Source organism: Capricornis sumatraensis, chromosome 1 (assembly GCF_032405125.1).
Source record: "Capricornis sumatraensis isolate serow.1 chromosome 1, serow.2, whole genome shotgun sequence".
NCBI classification, from domain to species: Eukaryota; Metazoa; Chordata; class Mammalia; order Artiodactyla; family Bovidae; genus Capricornis; species Capricornis sumatraensis.
The window spans coordinates 7,622,584-7,639,510 of record NC_091069.1 but is presented as its reverse complement, the minus strand read 5'-3'; the positions used below and the strand labels follow the sequence as shown (position 1 = coordinate 7,639,510).

The following is a 16,927-nucleotide window of genomic DNA, read 5'->3' as shown; positions in this document are numbered from 1 at the left end:
AGAGGACCAGGTGAAAGGCGGGTTTGCGTACGCAAGCTTGCCCCTCCTAACCTCCAGGCAAGGGCAAGACAGAAGCCTCGGTGCGCACGGTCTGCGCCGGTCACCTGCGCGTCCTCAAACTTGACGCACTAGGTAGAGGGAGGTGCGGGGGGGCGGGGCGGAGGCGGGGCCTCGTTTCCGACGTCCTCTCGCCCCGCCCCCCCGCCGGGCGGTCTGATGGTGGCAGGGAGCAGGAGTGGCACGTGAACGGGGCGGGGTGGGACAGTGCGGAACGCGCGCGCCTGCGGCTGAGTTTCCGGTCGGAGGCCTTTGCCTAGAGCCCCGCGTCCCTGAGGGGCGGCGGCGGCGGCGGAGGAGGAGGAGGAGGCGGCGGCAGCGGGGGGGAGATCCGGAAGTCAACACCATGTTGAGTCTGCACAAGAGCCGGTGAGGAGCCACCTGGGCAGACCAGCCAGGCCACTGCTGGCCATGCTGTCCCTTTTGACCTGCGGGGGTGGGGGGTGGCAGCGAATGTGGCTAGGAATCGGGACTTCCCCCCCTAGCCGCCCCCCCCCCCCCCCCGCCTCCGCGGGCTGAAGGTTTTGGGCGCCCACTTTCCAGCCTCTTTGCTGTGGGCCTGAGGGGGACCACGGAACTGGGACATCTCTTCTGCCCCTCGGTGTTGCCGCTTCTCTCTCTCTCTCCCCCGCACCCTGGATCCTTTCCCCCTGGTGTCTTCCTTTTTTAGGGCCTTGATGCCCGATCCCGATGCACCCCCCCACCCTTTTTCTCCCCCCTTGTTAACCCTTGGCCCCAGGAACCTCCTCTATCCAAATCTTCCCCTTCCACGTACCCTTTTCTTACTAGAAATGCTAGAAAACCTAGATTCTCCAGTCTGTTCCCCCCACCCCCATCCCCGGGGCCAAATCCTGCAGCGTTGGCTAATTTTGCTCATTCTTCAGTTTTCCTCCAGTTTTTAAACCTTTTGTCCTTGCCTGCCCGCAGGTCCAGAGGTCTTCTAATGGTTTTATTTTTGAGCTTGGGATGCTGGGTGCAGATTACACAGGTCCTTGTCCACAGATCAGATTACTCCTGATTCTAAGGGTTTTTGGAATTCAGATAGAGACAGTGTGGTTTGGACCTGGCCAGCAGGAAGTGGCCAGTAAATGCCTGCTCAGTAAGTGTTAGAATGTGTCTGATTTCATGGTGTTCATTTGAGAACCTTCAGACAAGAGTATCCTATAGATTTCTGGACTTAAGAGGAAAAAGTGATCTGTAGTTCTTCAAAGCTGCCCTTTAGCCAGGGTTTTGCCTGTGTTTTGCATCTTTGTGTCCTGAGGGATAGGGAGGAACAAGTTGGAGACTGGAGATGTAAGGGAGCTGTGGGCTTTAGGAGGGGTCACTAAGCCTGTCATCTTGGGGTTTGTGGGTCATTTGCCTCTGTCTCCCTCCTTCTAGGATTGCAGATTTCCAGGATGTCCTGAAGGAGCCAATGATTGCCTTGGAAAAGCTTCGGGAACTCAGTTTTAGTGGTAAGAGGCAACTCTCCATTTTCAGGGTTTTCCTGGAGCAGCCTTGTGACAAAGATGGAGGGGCAGCAAGCCAAGGCCACACCTGACCAGTTCTGGGGACCGGCCTGCCTTTTGGGAACTTCTTCAGATTTTGTGGAGCTGAATAACCAAGGATTCCCCCGGCTTGGATCTCAGAGCAGTGGCGCCCTCGGTTAGCATGCGTGTAGGCCTTGGACTGGGCTTCCCTAGTGGCTCAGTGGTAAAGAATTCGCCTGCAGTGCAGGAGACGCAAAGATGCCCTGGAGGAGGAAATAGCAACCCAGTATCCATGCCTGGAGAATCACATGGACAGAAGAGCCTGGCGGGCTGCAGTCTATTGAGTTGCAGAGTTGGACATGACTTTAGTGTCTAAGTGCACACGTATGCACACACAGACCTGGTGCTCATTGGCCCATAAGCAATGCTGATTGCTTCCTGGGAGTAACTGGAGGGCAGAGGGGAGACTTCTTCAACAGAAGAAAGGTCTTTTCTCATTCCTCAGCAGGCTTCCTGTGTTGTAGAATTTGGTTAGCTACGGAGCGGTTCCTGGTTCTCTCCGTGGTTTAGGATCAAAGCCAACTCAGGCAACAGTGAACTTTGGTTCATGGTAAAATTCCAGCCTTGAGTCACTCACTTTAAGGAGCTGAACCCCAGCAGTTTTTGACTTTGCCCTCCCTAGTCTGGGTAACTTTTCAGCACAGAGACTCTTGCATGTCTTTAAAAATACCCCAGGGTGTTCTGGTAGCTTCTTGTGACTGCTCTGCCTTTGTAACTTTGTCAGCAAGGACGCTTGAGTTGCCCCCTGCATCCCCATGCAGATTCCTAGGTGAGGATTCTAGCTGCTGTTCACAGTACTAGGGAGACTGTAGCAACAGCTGCTTTAGCGAGCGTCCTGACAGTATTTCAGGAGAAGCTCATCTTTCGATTCAGGAGTGATATTTAGGCCCTGAAGATCTTGAGGGGTTTCTGGGATCTGTGCTGAGCTAAAGCATCTGTCAGGCCCCGGGGGAGGCAGTCTATGGCAGTGGTTACAAGCTGGGTTCTAGAGTCAGACCTGTGTTGGAGTCCTTGATTGCTCTGTTTTTATAGACAAGTTTCTTTATCTGTAAGATGGGGACAATGATGCTGATCTTTGTCACTTACTAGGGCTATATTAAGGATTAAGTGAAATTTTAAGTCTGTAAAACACAAAACACTGAGCATTCAGAGCTTAGTTTATATTCCACAGATACTTACAGAATACCTGCCCTGGGCTATGTAGCGAAACAGTGAGATTTGGTCTTCATCTTTCTAGGGCTTTCCCCAGTATTAGGTGTTACAGATGTTAAATAAATATACAAATTATACATTCCCATTTGCGAGGGATGCCATGAAAGAGATGTGATGGAACCACTATTGTTTATGTCAAGGGCCCTGACTTTATTTGGGAAGAGGTGGTGTGGTTGGTCAAGGGTGCTCTGAGGAAGAAATATCAAAGATCAGAAGCTGTCATCCTCCAAAGAACATTCCAGACGGGGGTCACAGAGAGAGAGTAGACATAGGATTAGCATCGTCTAGCAGTCTTTCTGGCAGCGAACGATTCTTGAAGAAGTACTTCTTGCCCACTCCACTCCCTGCCGACTAGCTCCGAGGTGGAGGGCTGGGGGGTTCTGGGACTCTGCAGGGGTGTGACCTTTGCCTGCTGTGTCCACAGGCATCCCCTGTGAGGGCGGACTGCGATGCCTCTGCTGGAAGGTGGGTGTGCTGGGGGTGGGGCTTCTGCTCTGCTGAGAGTCCCTGGGTTCCTGCATGGGCTGTCCCCACCCCTGGCCCCTTCTTTCTATTTTCTGCCTTTCCTTGCTTGTCCCAGGAAGCTTTTCTGGGAGGTTCTGGGTTTTCTGTTTCTCTTGGCATCCCCTCGGGGATCCCCCTGGGGATGGAATGCTGTGTAATGCCCACAAAGCTCTCTGCTTCCTGGTCCAGACAGCTCAGCGATGCTGATTGGGACAATAAAAGGCTATGCTTTGCTTAAAGCTTTTTGCTGAGGTGGGAGCAGAAGCCCAGTGTCCTGCTTTCCAACTCCTTTGAGCACAAGGTTTTATCATCATTTGGGAGAGTCTGTGGTAGGGAACGCAGTAGAAAGGGCTGCTTTAGGATAAAGGACGAGGAAACCAGTGGGGAGAAGAGGGGAGGCTACCCCCAGCCCGTGCCTGCGTTCCTGGGTTTTACCTAGCCCATCCTGCCTTCTCTGGGCTTTATCAGACGTTTTCCTTGAGGCCTGTCAGCCTGCATCTCCTTCCGGGGTTGGGCTGGGGGAGTCGCCAGAGCTTTGCTTTTCTCTCTGTGTGTGCAGATTCTCTTGAACTACCTCCCCTTGGAGAGAGCCTCATGGACCTCCATCCTGGCCAAGCAGAGGTGAGACCCTGACACAAGAGGATGGCGGGAGGGCCTTTGTATTGGGCAGAGCAAGTGGTGTGAGTCCAACCCACTTCCTGTTTCTGCAGTCTTCCGGGCTCATCCCTCTCTCCCCTCCTCTCCTCCAGGGAGCTGTATTCTCAGTTCCTGAGGGAAATGATCATCCAGCCTGGCATCGCCAAGGCCAACATGGGTGTGTCCAGGGAGGATGTGACCTTTGAGGACCATGTGAGTAGGGGGCTGCAGTGAGGACCGAGGCTACAGAGTGGGGCGGGGGAGAGGTGTGGGCTTTGGGGTGGGCGAGGTCCCTCAGCCCAGAGGCCAGGTGCTGCTGATCCTACTCCGTTTTACCGCCCCCCACTACCCCCGACCCCAGCACCTCGTTTCTGCGTTTGGCATCTCAGCTGCCAAAGGCTGTTGAGTCTCCATGGTCTCCCCAGGCTCTAGGCCCAGTCAGGACCACAAGCGATGACTGAGACCCAGGAGTGCTGTGTGTGCAGCGCTGAGCCTAGTCCTGCGCACATTGGCTCCTCAGCCCCCTGCCTCCAGGAAGCTTCTGTGATACTGTAGTTGAAGGGAGGCAGAGCAGGGCTGGGGTGAGGGTAAACTGCGTTTCTGCAGCCCAGAGGAAGCCTCGTTCTGTCTGCAAATACCCAACTCCTCCCTGGTGCTTCACAGTCGGGAAATGGAGATGGATTGGACCCAGCCTGATCCTCCAAAGACTGGAATTGGCAACTCAGAGTATTGATGACTTAGATTCAGAGAGACCTAGCGATGCAATATTCATTTATTCAGCAAGCATTTAGTGAGCACCTGTTATATGCAGCGTTCTGGAGCTGTGGACAGGGAAGGGCAGAGTCCCTGCCCAGCAGGGAAGTGCTCAGAGCTGACCTTGGGGCTTGGCTGCGGGGTGTGGATGAGGATGGAGGTTTGGGAGGCCGCGGAAGGGCCTGTGCTGCCGCTCGACTGTCTGGCAGGCCGTCTCAGCCGTAGCTGCGTCTCTGCTGGGAATGCTGGTTCGGGGCTACAGCTCAGGCCCCTGAGACTGGGGTCTGCCCCTGAGGTCCTAGCCGGCCGAGGACAGCGTGGCTCATTTTCCCCCACAGCCTCTGAACCCCAACCCTGACAGCCGGTGGAACACGTACTTCAGGGACAACGAGGTGCTGCTGCAGATCGACAAAGATGTCCGGTGAGCAGGGCGCTGGGGCGGGGAGCCGGCCCTGGGGCTTCTGGGGGTTTTCCGCCGCTTCTGCCCTTGCCCAGCCCAGCCCAGCCCCACAGGGAGGTGTCTGAGGAACTGCCGCGGAGTCGTCCCTGTAGCTGAGTCCAGGCCATAGGAACAGCAAGCCTGGCGAGGTGCAGGGGTGCAGGGTGCTGGCCTGAGTGCCCAGCTCCCCTCTCTCCCTGCCTTGGTGTCACTTGTAGCCCAGGCACCTGTGGATTCATCTGCTCCTTCCTTCAACAAATTCTGAGGCTCTGCTATGTGAAGGCTCAGTGCCAGGCTGGGGCGTTGAGCATGGACTAGACAGACAGGGTCTCCCTCCTTAAGGAACTTAGAAGCTGAGGGGCAAGATGTGAAGACAAGATGTTCAGCAAAATGGGTCTTCCGTGTCGCTCACAGTTGTGGTGACTGCTCTGAAGGCAGAGTTCAGGATGCTTCAGGGCAGTTGGGACGTCTCACCTGAGGAAGCAGCTGAGATTCTGAGGAGCCTGGGGGGTTGGGGGAAGGGAGGGCTGTGGTGCCTCCCAGGGGAGGCCCTGAGTGCCTTCAGACCTGGGCCATCCAAGGAGCGGTGCGAAGGCCAGTGTGCCTGAGGCCCCACCAGAGGCAGGCGGGGTCAGACCTTGGACTCAATCCCAGGGACATGGGGCAGTCTCCCAAAGGGTTTAAGCAGAGGAGTGACAGGGTCAGAAAGTGATTGTGAGCTATACCGTGCGCGCGCTGTTCCTCTTGGTGGGGAAGTGTGGGCAGCGGGCTGTGGGGTGGGCACAGCAGCAGGCGACTCTGCCACGTGGCTGGGTGAGGAGCTGAGGGCCTGTCTGCAGTGGCCCAGTGGTCAGAGCTTGGGTTCTAGAGTCTGTCCGCCCGCCTCCCTCTCCGCCCCCGCTGCTTGTCACCTGTGTTACCACCCCTTCGCCACCTGGGCTGCTCCTCCCCTTTGCTCACTGTGCCCAGGCCCGCCCCCCACCAGACAGCCCCCATGGGACCCCAGTCCAGGTTGCCCAGCCAGGGGGGACAGTGGGTCTCTTGCCTCCTTCCTTCTCAGGCTGGTGTTGGGAAGCCTTTACCCACGAGGTGTTTCATCGCCCTGTTTTAAGAAGGAACCGTGTCTTGAACCCAGATCTGGGCAGACAGGTTCTTAGCCTGGTAGTGACTATAGCGCGTTGTTCAGTGTTCCTGGAGGGCGAGTTTGCAGAGAGCTTCAGCTGAGAAGTCTGTGTGCGTGCCGCGATACATACACTTTAAAAGCTTTCACATTCTAGAGACCGTCTCCCCACTTGATTGTCTATCTCCCCAGCTGTGTGGTATTCCATTGTACATTTATAACTTAATGAAACCTCTGTTACCATCTTTAGCCACAATACAAACAGTTCATACCCTTGTACATATTATCTTTTTGACATGAAAAGCTGTTCGTGGTTTAAGAGAAGAGTTAGACTGTAAGATTCTAAGGACACTTAAAAATATGTGTGTGTGTATCTGTTTGTAAGCATACGTACGATATTTGGGTATGTACACACATACGATGACTACATTGCCTTTGAAATAAAATGCTACTAACTTAAACTCACACAGAAGGCTTTGGGGAGGCTGGGACACCTGGCAGCAAAGGGCCGAGGAGACATCTCAAACCCTCTGGCCGAGAAACAGTCCTCTCCTGTTTCCCTTTGCAGGAGGTTATGTCCAGACATGTCCTTCTTCCAGAGGGCTACTGAGTACCCCTGCCTCCTCATCCTGGATCCTCAGAACGAATTCGAGACCCTTCGTAAGCGGGTGGAGCAGACGACCCTGAAATCCCAGACGGTGGCTCGGAACCGGAGCGGCGTCACAAATGTGAGAGGCAACCTGAGGGCCTCAGGGGCTCCCCGTGACAGCCTTTTCCTTCCTGCTTCCTTGGGATAGTGGCCACGGGCCACTGGGCCCCTGACCATCTGCCCTGACCGTTACCCAGAGCAGCCTTGGTCCTGCCCCATCCCCCTCCGAGCTCTTTCTGAAAATCAGATTCGAAGGCTGGTGTCACAGTGCCTGGGGATGGGGGGTGCCCTGCTGCGCAGTGAAGGGGCCACACTTCTGGTCTGTGGTGGAGGCAGTACTTAGAAAAGGAACTGCAAGTGTGGTGAAGTGCCGTGGATACAGTGATGGGCAGGGACCTGACCTGGTCTGGGCATCAGGGAGGACTTTGCTGAGGAAGTGACATTTAACCTGAGGCTCAAAGGATGAAGAGGAAAGGGCCTCCCAGGGGGAGAGAAGGGCATGTGTGGAGGGAGCGGGGTATGTTCAAGGGAAGGAGGAGTCCAACCTGAGCTGGGTAGGGGAAAGGGCAAAGGAAGGGTGGCCAGAGGATGCTGGAGAAGTGAGTGATGGTGAGGCCGCACGGGCCTTTGTCCTGAGGGCTGGGGACCGCTGCAGCATTCCTGGAGCAAGGATATAATACTGTCTTTGCCAAAGATTGCTGTGGACACTGTGAGGATGTTGATGGGAGAGGCGGGAATGGAGGTGGAGAGGCCTTCTGGTGCTCTGGTTGGTAGGGGCGGGGCCTGGGGTGGAAAGGGAGAGACCTCAGAGAAAGGAAGGGTTCGTGCTGGCCAAGTTATGCTGCGTGTTGGAACCTCAGGCTTTGAGCAGACTTAGGTGATTCTGAGAAGCTGCTTATTTCCAAAAGGTATATTGTCTTATTCCTTAACGCCTACTGCTTTCATACCTGGAGCTTTGACTTATTCCTAAAAATTTTTCACTGTCCTCCAGCAATGGAAAAATCCTCTGTAACTCCCAGCAAGCTAGAGACAGGTACTGTAGCAGCTCCACTTGCCCGCCCCCCGCCCCCACCCGGTGGAATGACCAATCAGGGCTTTGTTTCCTGGAGACCAGCCATCTTTCCTCCCAGGAGTGACTGGGAAGTTCTGGCTGATCCCCTGGTTCCACCTGCCCACAACAGAGCAAGGTGCCTCAGGAGGTGCCAAACGCTTGGCTTAATGACCCCGTAGCTGCCTGAGTTGGTGGTCGTCCTGCTTGGCTGCTGATGTTCCATCTTCCTGGAAAGATGAGGACCTGGCTTCTGTCATTCCTTTCACTACAATAATTGGTGGCTGAGAATTGAGTTTAGGTTTGGACCCAGTCCTGGTGGGAGAACCAGACCACAAGCTCCATCCCTAGGCCTCTGGGTCCAGGGGCTGGGCGGTTTGAGTTAGAGCTGACTGACGCTGCGCAAGGAACACCAGACTTGCCTTCCTGGGCCTTTGTTTCTTCTTCTGTATACTGGGCATGATCATTTCCACCCTGTCTGGCTTTTAAATTTCCAAGAGGGTGAACTGAGGGTCGTGGCTGTGCAGAGTCGTGGAAAGCAGTGGGCACTCTCTGAGGCCTGGGCCGCGGGTTCTAGAGCCAGCCTGGGTCCAAGTCCAGTGCCGCCACTTAATGCGAGACGTCTGATGAGTGGCCTAGCATTTCTGAACCTGTTTCCTCATCTTGAAACTAATGTGGAAAGAATCTTCTCGGCTGCTTTGGGCATTAAACAGGAAGGCTTGTAGGGCTTTGTCTTGCCCATAAAACCCTCTTGGTAAATGTTAGTGATATATGCGTCTTAGTGTGTGCACATGTACACACATGTGTATGTGTATAGATGTGTATATGTAATGGAAAAGGACGCTTAATGTTCTCAAAACCCTGGGCTTCCAGGACAGCATTATACTCTGACCCTGTGGGGCTGTGCCTGTTACCTTCAGGTAACCGCAGGCACTTGAACTTTTAACAAAACTCCCAAGGGATCCTGACATTGGGGTCTTCTGCTCTATTGTGTGAATTTTTACCGAGATCATCTCTTCATTCATTTCCCAACTTTTTCTTATGAAGATTTTGAAATATTCAGAAAAGTTGAAAGAAGAGTACAGCACGCACCCTCATACTTTCCACCTAAATTCACCAGTTGTTAACCTTTTGCCGTGTTTATGTGTGTGTTACATAGAGAGTAAATTTGCAGATGTCCTGACCCCTTACCCCTCAGTCCTTCAGCAGTCCCCTGAGAATCAGGACATCCTCCTCCTCACCACTGTCACATCTGTCACCCGTAATCCCTAATAACAGCTCACATCCAGTCCTGGTTCGGGTGTCCTCTAGTTGTGTCAAGAATTTTTTTTTTTTTTTTGCCACCCTGTATGGCTTGTGGGATCTTAGTTCCTTGACCAGGAATTGAACCTGAGCCCACAGCAGTGAAAGTAAGGAGTCTTGTCCAGTGGACTGCCAGGGAATTCCCTGTACCAAGAATGTTTTTGTCATTTTGAATCCTTACCAGCACCAAGTTAGGGTTTATGCGTTGCGCTGGAATGTTGACTTTCTTTAGTCACTTCAGCTGGAGCAGGCCTCCACTCCCCCAACCCCCCACAGCATTTGACTTCAAGAATCTTTACCTGTTGTCTATTTTTTTTGACATATTTTGAATTGAACTATAACTTACATACAAGAAAAGCACAAACCTTAGGTATACAATTAGATGAACGTTTTCTCATGTATAAACCTACATTAACTGTCAGCCAGATCAGGACATGGAACACTTCCATCATCCAGAAAGTTCTTTCATGCCCTTCTCCAGTCGGTACCCCTTTTCTCAGAGGTAAGCACCATTCTGACTTTTATCACTAAATTATTAGATTTCAGTCCCTCTGGCTTGCGGAATGTTGCCCATTGTGGATTTATCTGCTCCTTCCCAGTGGCGTTGGACACATCCCTGGGTTGCCCACGAGATGGAAGTCAGGTTCGGCTCGCTGTCTGTCATGTCTCCCACCTTCTTACCGAGTCCCTGCCCTTGCCCCCTAGATGAGCTCCCCACAAAAGAACTCGGCGCCCTCCATGAACGAGTACGTGGTGCTGCCCAACGGCTGTGAGGCCCACTGGGAGGTGGTGGAGCGGATCCTGTTCATCTACGCCAAGCTCAACCCCGGCATTGCTTACGTGCAGGGCATGAACGAGATCGTGGGGCCCCTCTACTACACCTTTGCCACCGACCCCAACAGCGAGTGGAGAGGTAAACAGGTGGGCTCCTGGCCGCTCACGTTCGTTGCTGCTGCCTCCTGGAGAACGGACCAAGGGAAGCTGGACTGATGGGCTCTATCAAGCTCTTGTGCCACTCCACCCACCCCAAAACAGGGGTCTCCATTCTCTCTGTCGGATAAGGGGGTTGGCCTGAATCATGTCTGAGATCTTTCCTGGCTTGAACTTTCTAGAATGTTAGGTGTTTACAGATCTCTTACAAAATATATATTTATATATATTTATTCAGCTGTACAGCTCTTAGTTGCGTGGATCTTTTAGCTGTGGCACGTGGGATCTAGTTCCCCGAACAGGAATTGGACCTGGGCCCGCTGCATTGGGAGCCTGGAATCTTAGCCACCGGACCACCAGGGAAACTGCCCCCCCACCCCCGGTTACTGATCTGTTCATATTTGTAACTGAATTTCTGGAGAGGAGATGAGTAGAGGAGATTTCTGTTTCCTGTATAGAAAGGAAGCTGAAAGAATGGATTTAAATAATGATTTTTAAAATGTCAGCAGCAGAACAGGTAATCAACTGCAAAGTCAGTGTACAGTGTTGTCAGAGTTGTGAGAAAAAAGAGTAGGGGATTCCCTGTTGGTCCAGTGGCTAGGACTCCTTGCTTTCACTGTGGAGCGTGCTGGCTAAGATCCCGCAAGCTGTTTGGCATGGCCAAAAAAAAAAAATATTATGTCTGGTCTGGGGCTGGAGAGTGGGGTGTGGAGAGTGGTCACAGACAGAGGAGGTACAGAGGGACGCAGCCTGACCAGGGCGGGCTGACTTGGTGGAGGCTCAGAGCTGAGGGTAAGCTCTCACATAGTTGAGAGGTGGGGTGCGCTGCGAGCCAGCTGGTCCTCTCACAGCTGCCCTGCCCCTGCCCGTCTCTCCCAGAGCATGCTGAGGCAGATACCTTTTTCTGCTTCACCAACCTCATGGCTGAGATCCGGGACAACTTCATCAAGAGCCTTGACGACTCACAGTGTGGCATCACCTACAAGATGGAAAAGGTGTACTCCACCCTGAAGGATAAAGACGTGGAACTCTACCTGAAACTGGTGAGGACCCCCAGGGCCACGCAGGGTAGGGCAGATAGGAAGGGGGAGAGGACAGCAGGCTCCTGAGCCCAGGGTGGGGACTGGCCTGAGTCTGAGGATTAGAACTGACTGCTGCTGCCAGGGGGCCATGACCCAGGTGCTGAGGTGCAGCAGGGAGGTGGGGAAGCTGGTGGTTGGAGCCTGGCAGGCTGAGGATGAGAGGAGGTGGGTTGGTGCCCTGAGTGCTAGGTGTTTACCTGGCACACAGTTTACCATATGCTTTGAGTTCAGCCTGTTGGAGTCCTCCCAGAAAGGAAGTGTGAACTTCATTTAGAAAATTATTGGAGGGATTTCCCTGGTAGTCCAGTGGCTACAACTGTACTCCCAGTGCAGGGGACACAGGTTCAATCCCTGGCCAAGGAACTAGATCCCACATCCTGCACCTAAGACCCAGGTGGCCCCCCAAAAAAATTACTGGGAGTAACATTTCATGTTTATTTCAGGGAATTCCTCAGTAAAAAGAATATTTGTTTATAAACAGGAACAGTTTTGTGAACAAGAAAATGTACCTAAACATATCTTTTTAACCAAGTGTGGAATTATAGCTTGCTGTTTTGTACCAGGCTTTTCAGTCAGTAGTATCCACTGTGGCCAACCAGAGGGCCCGTCCCCATTGGGAATAATTGCCTTGTGCGGTTGTTGTATGGAGTAAATAAGTGAGATATTTAACGTATTAAGCACAAGACCAGGCTTACAGTAAGTGCCCAATAATGGTTTCTCTGTCCATAAATCCACAGTGACCATCTGTGTAGTATATTAAAAGAATTTGAGCCATCATTTATAAATCTAAAGTGGTTATCTAAAAAAGCCTGGGTTTTTTGGCTTCCCTCAAAAAAAAATCAGACAATCTGGCAGCGTTGGCTGGCAGTAAGCAGCAGTTGCCCGTTTCACGGAGCGAGGCCCTCTGGTGCCATCCCCACCTCAGTGTGCCTAGAGCTCACACCAAGCCTGCTGCTTAATCTGAATTCACGCCTGCTGGGCTCCATGGTGGTCCGTGGCCACTAGCCAACACACATTCTCGCACCTACCACACACCTCTGTCTCCCCAGCAAGAGCAGAACATCAAGCCCCAGTTCTTTGCCTTCCGCTGGCTGACCCTGCTGCTGTCCCAGGAGTTCGTGCTGCCTGACGTCATCCGGATCTGGGACTCCCTCTTCGCCGACAGCAACCGCTTTGATTTCCTCCTCCTGGTCTGCTGCGCCATGCTCATGTGAGTGTGGCCGTAGGAAGGTTTTGGGCCGGGGGGCTGCTGTCAAGAAGCTGGACTGAGCCTCTGGGATTCTCAGGGGAGCATCAGTCTAAACTCGCTGCAGGTGGTGCAGCGGGAGCAGGAAGAGGCCCGATGGGCCTGCTCTCAGAGTAGTTGAGGGGCCCAGCGCTTTCTGTTGCTTGTTTTTCCTAGACTGATTCGGGAGCAGTTGCTGGAAGGGGACTTTACCGTAAACATGAGACTCCTGCAGGTAATGGAGTTCAGGGGGACGCGCTTGGTCTTTAGCCAAGAGGCAGACACTTAGCCGGCGGCCACCCCATGCCAGCCGCTGTGACAGGCTGTCTCAGGATCAGGAAATGGTAACAGGGCTTGAGAGTCCAGATCCCCGAGGCAGATCTGGGTTGAATCCGCTTTGCCACTGACCTTGAGTGTGGTGTGGCCAGGGACCTGGCTTCTCTGAACCACGCACTCTGCATAAGTAAGTCACAGCTGAGACACAGCCTTATTACCCAGTGTGTGGCAATAATGCCCATTGGTAATGGCAGTCGGCCTGGGGAAGAAACATGGGGGCCTTAGTGGTTAAGAACATGGGCTCAGGAGTCAGTTTTGGCTTCACATCTTTGTTCTCCTGTGCTAGTCATGTCACCTAAGCCCAGTGGCAACCGCTCTGAGCCTTAATTGCTTTGCCAACGCCTGGCCTGGGGTTGGTATTCAATAACTTCACTGACTCGATCTGTAAAACAGGCAAACCCCTCATGGGGCTGTTGAGGTGACCCAGTGAGTGAACGCATGGACAGTGTCCGGCCCTGGTCCAGGCTCGTGCATGGAGCTCAGGGCTCGATGGCAGGAGGTGGGGTTGGTGAGGCAGGTAGTCTTGGTCCTGGGGAAGGGGCTGAGACCTTTTGGGGTGACTGGTTGGGTTGGTTAAGTCAGTGCTGCAGTGCGTGTAGCAATAGCTCCCTGCAGGGTTTGGACAGACGGCAGGTATCTGGTATCCTGTAGTTCCTAGCCTTTAGCCCAGGGTCCAGCAGGGTGCAAGGTCCACTGTGGTGGTGCAGGGCAGGCTGACTTCAGAGGCATACTACTGTTGGCCTTTCCCCCACACAGGATTACCCTATCACAGACGTTTGCCAGGTCCTTCAGAAAGCCAAGGAACTCCAAGACTCACAGTAGCCTGGCGGCAAAAGACCCACGTTTAGAAGAGAAGCCCCTGCCGACCCCGGTGCCCTGGCTTCTGGGACATGCAGAAGCCTGTGGGGTCCCAGCCAGAGGGGCCGATGCTGGACCGGCCTGCTCCAGGTCTCGCCCTGGCCTCCCGTCAGGGGCCTGCTGTGCCCGACTCTTTCCTGACCACTGAGCCCGGGCTCCTCCCCACCCTTCAGCCCTGGACCTTCTGCCCAGGCCACAAGCAAGGCAGAGGCTCTCGAGGTGGTTTCCCGGGGCCGGGGCAGACTGCGGGCCCCTCCCTGCCTCTGCTCTGCCCCTTCCTTCCTGCCCTCCTGCTCCGTCTTCTGGGCTCTGGTCGGGGAGGTGCTCGGCAAACGGGCCAGAAACCGCTTTTTCTGGAGGTTGGTGCTTCCTGGGCTTCTCCATGGGGAAGGTGACACTGTGAAGGAGCTAAGAGGCTGCCAGGCCCAGGTCACACCTTCTGTCCCTTTCCCACTGAGTGTGTGTGTGTGTGTGTGTGTGCGCGCGCGCACTTGTGGGTTGCTGTGTATGTCTTATTCCCCCTGGCGTGAGCTTCTCCTCCAGTCTGTGTGTGTGTGTGTGTGTGTGTACTTGTGGATTGCTATGTATGTCTTATTCCCCCTGGCGTGAGCTTCTCCTCCAGTCTGTGTGTGTTTGTGTGTGTGTGTGTCCATGTGTATGGACGAAGGTGACCTTCCTCTAGTCTGTTTCTTTGTCTTGTCACCTCTCTGCCTCCGTCTCCCTTTCTCTCCCTCTGGCTCTTTCACGGAGGGTGTGTGGCTCTCCTCTGTCCACTGCTCTCTCCATTGCTGTCCGTTTGCCCTTTTTTCTTAGGTTGCCTTATCCCCAGCCCCTCCCCTCCCCTCTCCTCAACGTTGGCTCAGAACCCTGGAGACAGAATGAAGAGTCTGGCTCAGCAGAGCTCCTGAAGGTCAGCCTTGGCCTTTGCAGCCTGTTCCCATCCCCCAGCGCTGGGCACCCAGGGCTCCCAGCCCACAGTGCCTCACCACGGAGTTCTTGGAAACCCCAACCTGCTGAGAGCGGTTGGCCCGTGAAGAGCCAGCGCCCTCCTGCCCAGGGAGGGAGGAGAGGGAGAGCTGAGTCTTCCAGAGGTTTCCTCAAAGGTCCTCTCCCAAAGGCAAAAAAGCATTAAGGTTGGGATCCAGGTGCTCTGGAGGTGTAGTCGTTCCCATGGCTTCCAGGTCCCGGCCCAGGGCAGGCGAGTCCCTGCAAGGGGAGCCTCTCAGGGGCGGGCGGGGCTGAGCTCAAAGGCTTGGGTCCTGTGCAGGCCTGGAGGGCCGCGTCTCCCCCGCTCAGGAGGGCTGAAGGCGGCGCTGTCCCTTCTCGGGTCTTGTGCTCTGACTGGGGTCTGAGGCATCTGGAGTAGACGAGCTGGCTCCTCGCACCCTGGGCCTGTTCTGACCGGGAGCCTCCCTCCTTTTGTGAGGAGGCAGGGGGTTTGCATCTGGAAGGCTGGATGATTAGGTCCTCTTCATCTCCCGAGACTGGCCACCAGGACCCCCCAAAGCCTCCCTGAGTCTTGACAGCCAGAACGTGGGGCTGAGGGCTGGGAACAGCTTCCCCGAGGCAGCTCCTGCCAGGCTGTCCCATGGATGCTTCACTTGCCTTTTTCCTCCTCTCCCAGAACAATATTTGGGAGATTTTACTATTTATTCAGACTCCTGGTTATTTATTGCAGATTGGCAACTGCTTGTTTTGGGGATGAAGGGTAGGGCTTGGAAAGTGGAAATACGATCTTCCTGCCCTTTCAGGTCCTCCAGCATCCTCTTCTACCTGCCTCTGGGACCTTCCTGGTTTTCCAGGAGATCCTGGCTGGGAGGGCTCTGAGCTCTGTAATAGAGCTGGGTGTAAGGGGACCTGGTGTGTAAAGACCCTGGCATGGGGCAGAAACACACTGCTTGCCAGCAGGCTGGTCACCCTCTTCCCAGAACTTTTTGGCTGGTAGTTCACTCCCAGCTTGATCCCTTCAGAGCCTGAGTCTTGGGCCACAGCCTGGGACCCAGCAGACACTGCCCAGGACCCTGATGCATTCTCTCTTGCCTGTCCCTCTGCCCTCCCTCCTGGACCATACTACTTGAATCACTGCATCTGATTCGCCTCATTGACAGGCCTGGGTCCAGTGCCCTCTCCTTGGCCTTGTGAGAAAGGTCAAAAGAGCACAGGGACCATACCCAGGTTAGACTGAGCTCCCCCAGTGGGAGGACCTGCCCTTGGCAATCCCCCCCCCACCCCTCGCCTCACCCCAGACTCTCAAGGGAGGCCCCAAGAGCCAGAGACTCCCAGGCTTCCTACTTGGAAGCTCCCCCAGGACTTTGGACATGTACAGAATGAGCTGAATGAATTCAGGTCTCACTCCAAGGGTCAGAATGTTAGTCTGCTTTTGTTTTTTCATCTGTTTTTGTTCTTTTGAATCAATGCTGTTGATGACAAGTTGTCTTTAATAAATCATGTGTTCTTTGCAGTAGGTGTTGGTTCTGTGATGGGCTAAAACCATTGAGACCTCAGAGCAGGAAAAAAAAAAATGAGCAGAAAGTCAGGAGGTTCTTAGAGTGATTAAAGGAAAAGGCTAGGAATTTGTCCCAAAGAGCCTGTTCAACTCTTCTTAAGTACCTGCAGTTTGCAGCTGATGGGAGGAGAGTATGCAATGGGGCAGAGGTATTACATTGTGATCTCATAGTAAGTTCTTTGAAAAAGAAGTTGAACTTCAACAAGTCATTTACAGTCCACTATCTGCAGAAAATCACTTGTAACGTGTTGGTGTTTTCTTTGCAGATGTAATTTTTATTAGATACTTGATAACATTGATAGTCATTTTCTTGATTCAGAGTTTTGTATATTGTCTCCACCCCCCGCCCCACCACCACCATTACCTTAGCTGGTGAGCAAGCTGCTGTATGATTTTAAAATATTTTTATGACATATTCTATCTGATGTGCTAAAAATGTCCAAAACCAGTCCCTGTTTCTGAGTATCTTATTCCCCGGCCTCTATCATAAGGAATACGGTAGGGGATGCTTGCATTCCTGATTTGTTTTCCCAGTTCATTCTTGTAAATTAGGAGCTAAGAACTCCCCCCCCACCCCCCGCATCTTTGCGGAGTAGGAGGGAACCTCCGTGGAGACCGAGGGGGCCGGAATGGGGCGGAGCCGGTTCCGAGACGGCCAATCATGAGCCGTGGTGTTGATGCCGCGCCCCCTCCCCTCTACTCCGCGTCCTAAAGGGGCAAAGAAGTCCGGTCGTCAATTAG

General features: G+C 53.7%; 1 protein-coding gene across 2 annotated transcripts; it reads left to right on the top strand.

Annotated features, from left to right (window-relative positions):
• Positions 1 to 403: 403 nt before the first annotated feature.
• Positions 404 to 16,081, top strand: TBC1D13 (TBC1 domain family member 13). Of its 2 annotated transcripts, XM_068970913.1 has the most exons (12): positions 404 to 426; positions 1,438 to 1,511; positions 3,223 to 3,263; positions 3,862 to 3,923; positions 4,052 to 4,151; positions 5,030 to 5,112; positions 6,819 to 6,978; positions 9,955 to 10,162; positions 11,059 to 11,222; positions 12,311 to 12,471; positions 12,664 to 12,721; positions 13,579 to 16,081. In XM_068970913.1, the coding sequence occupies exons 1-12, from the start codon at positions 404 to 406 to the stop codon at positions 13,642 to 13,644; spliced, it is 1,200 nt and encodes a 399-aa protein (XP_068827014.1). In that variant the 3' UTR covers positions 13,645 to 16,081. The 2 variants fall into 2 exon arrangements, with proteins under 2 accessions (XP_068827014.1, XP_068827023.1); XM_068970922.1 differs by lacking the exons at positions 9,955 to 10,162; positions 11,059 to 11,222.
• The last annotated feature ends 846 nt before the right edge of the window (positions 16,082 to 16,927 follow it).

What these genes read in the sequence shown, in the direction of transcription:
- TBC1D13 (XM_068970913.1), top strand. Translation starts at nt 404, where the DNA reads ATGTTGAGTCTGCACAAGAGCCG. An exon ending in TCGGGAACTCAGTTTTAGTG is followed by an intron (nt 1,512 to 3,222) that starts GTAAGAGGCAAC and finishes CTGTGTCCACAG; the next exon opens with GCATCCCCTGTGAGGGCGGA. An exon ending in CAGATCGACAAAGATGTCCG is followed by an intron (nt 5,113 to 6,818) that starts GTGAGCAGGGCG and finishes TTCCCTTTGCAG; the next exon opens with GAGGTTATGTCCAGACATGT.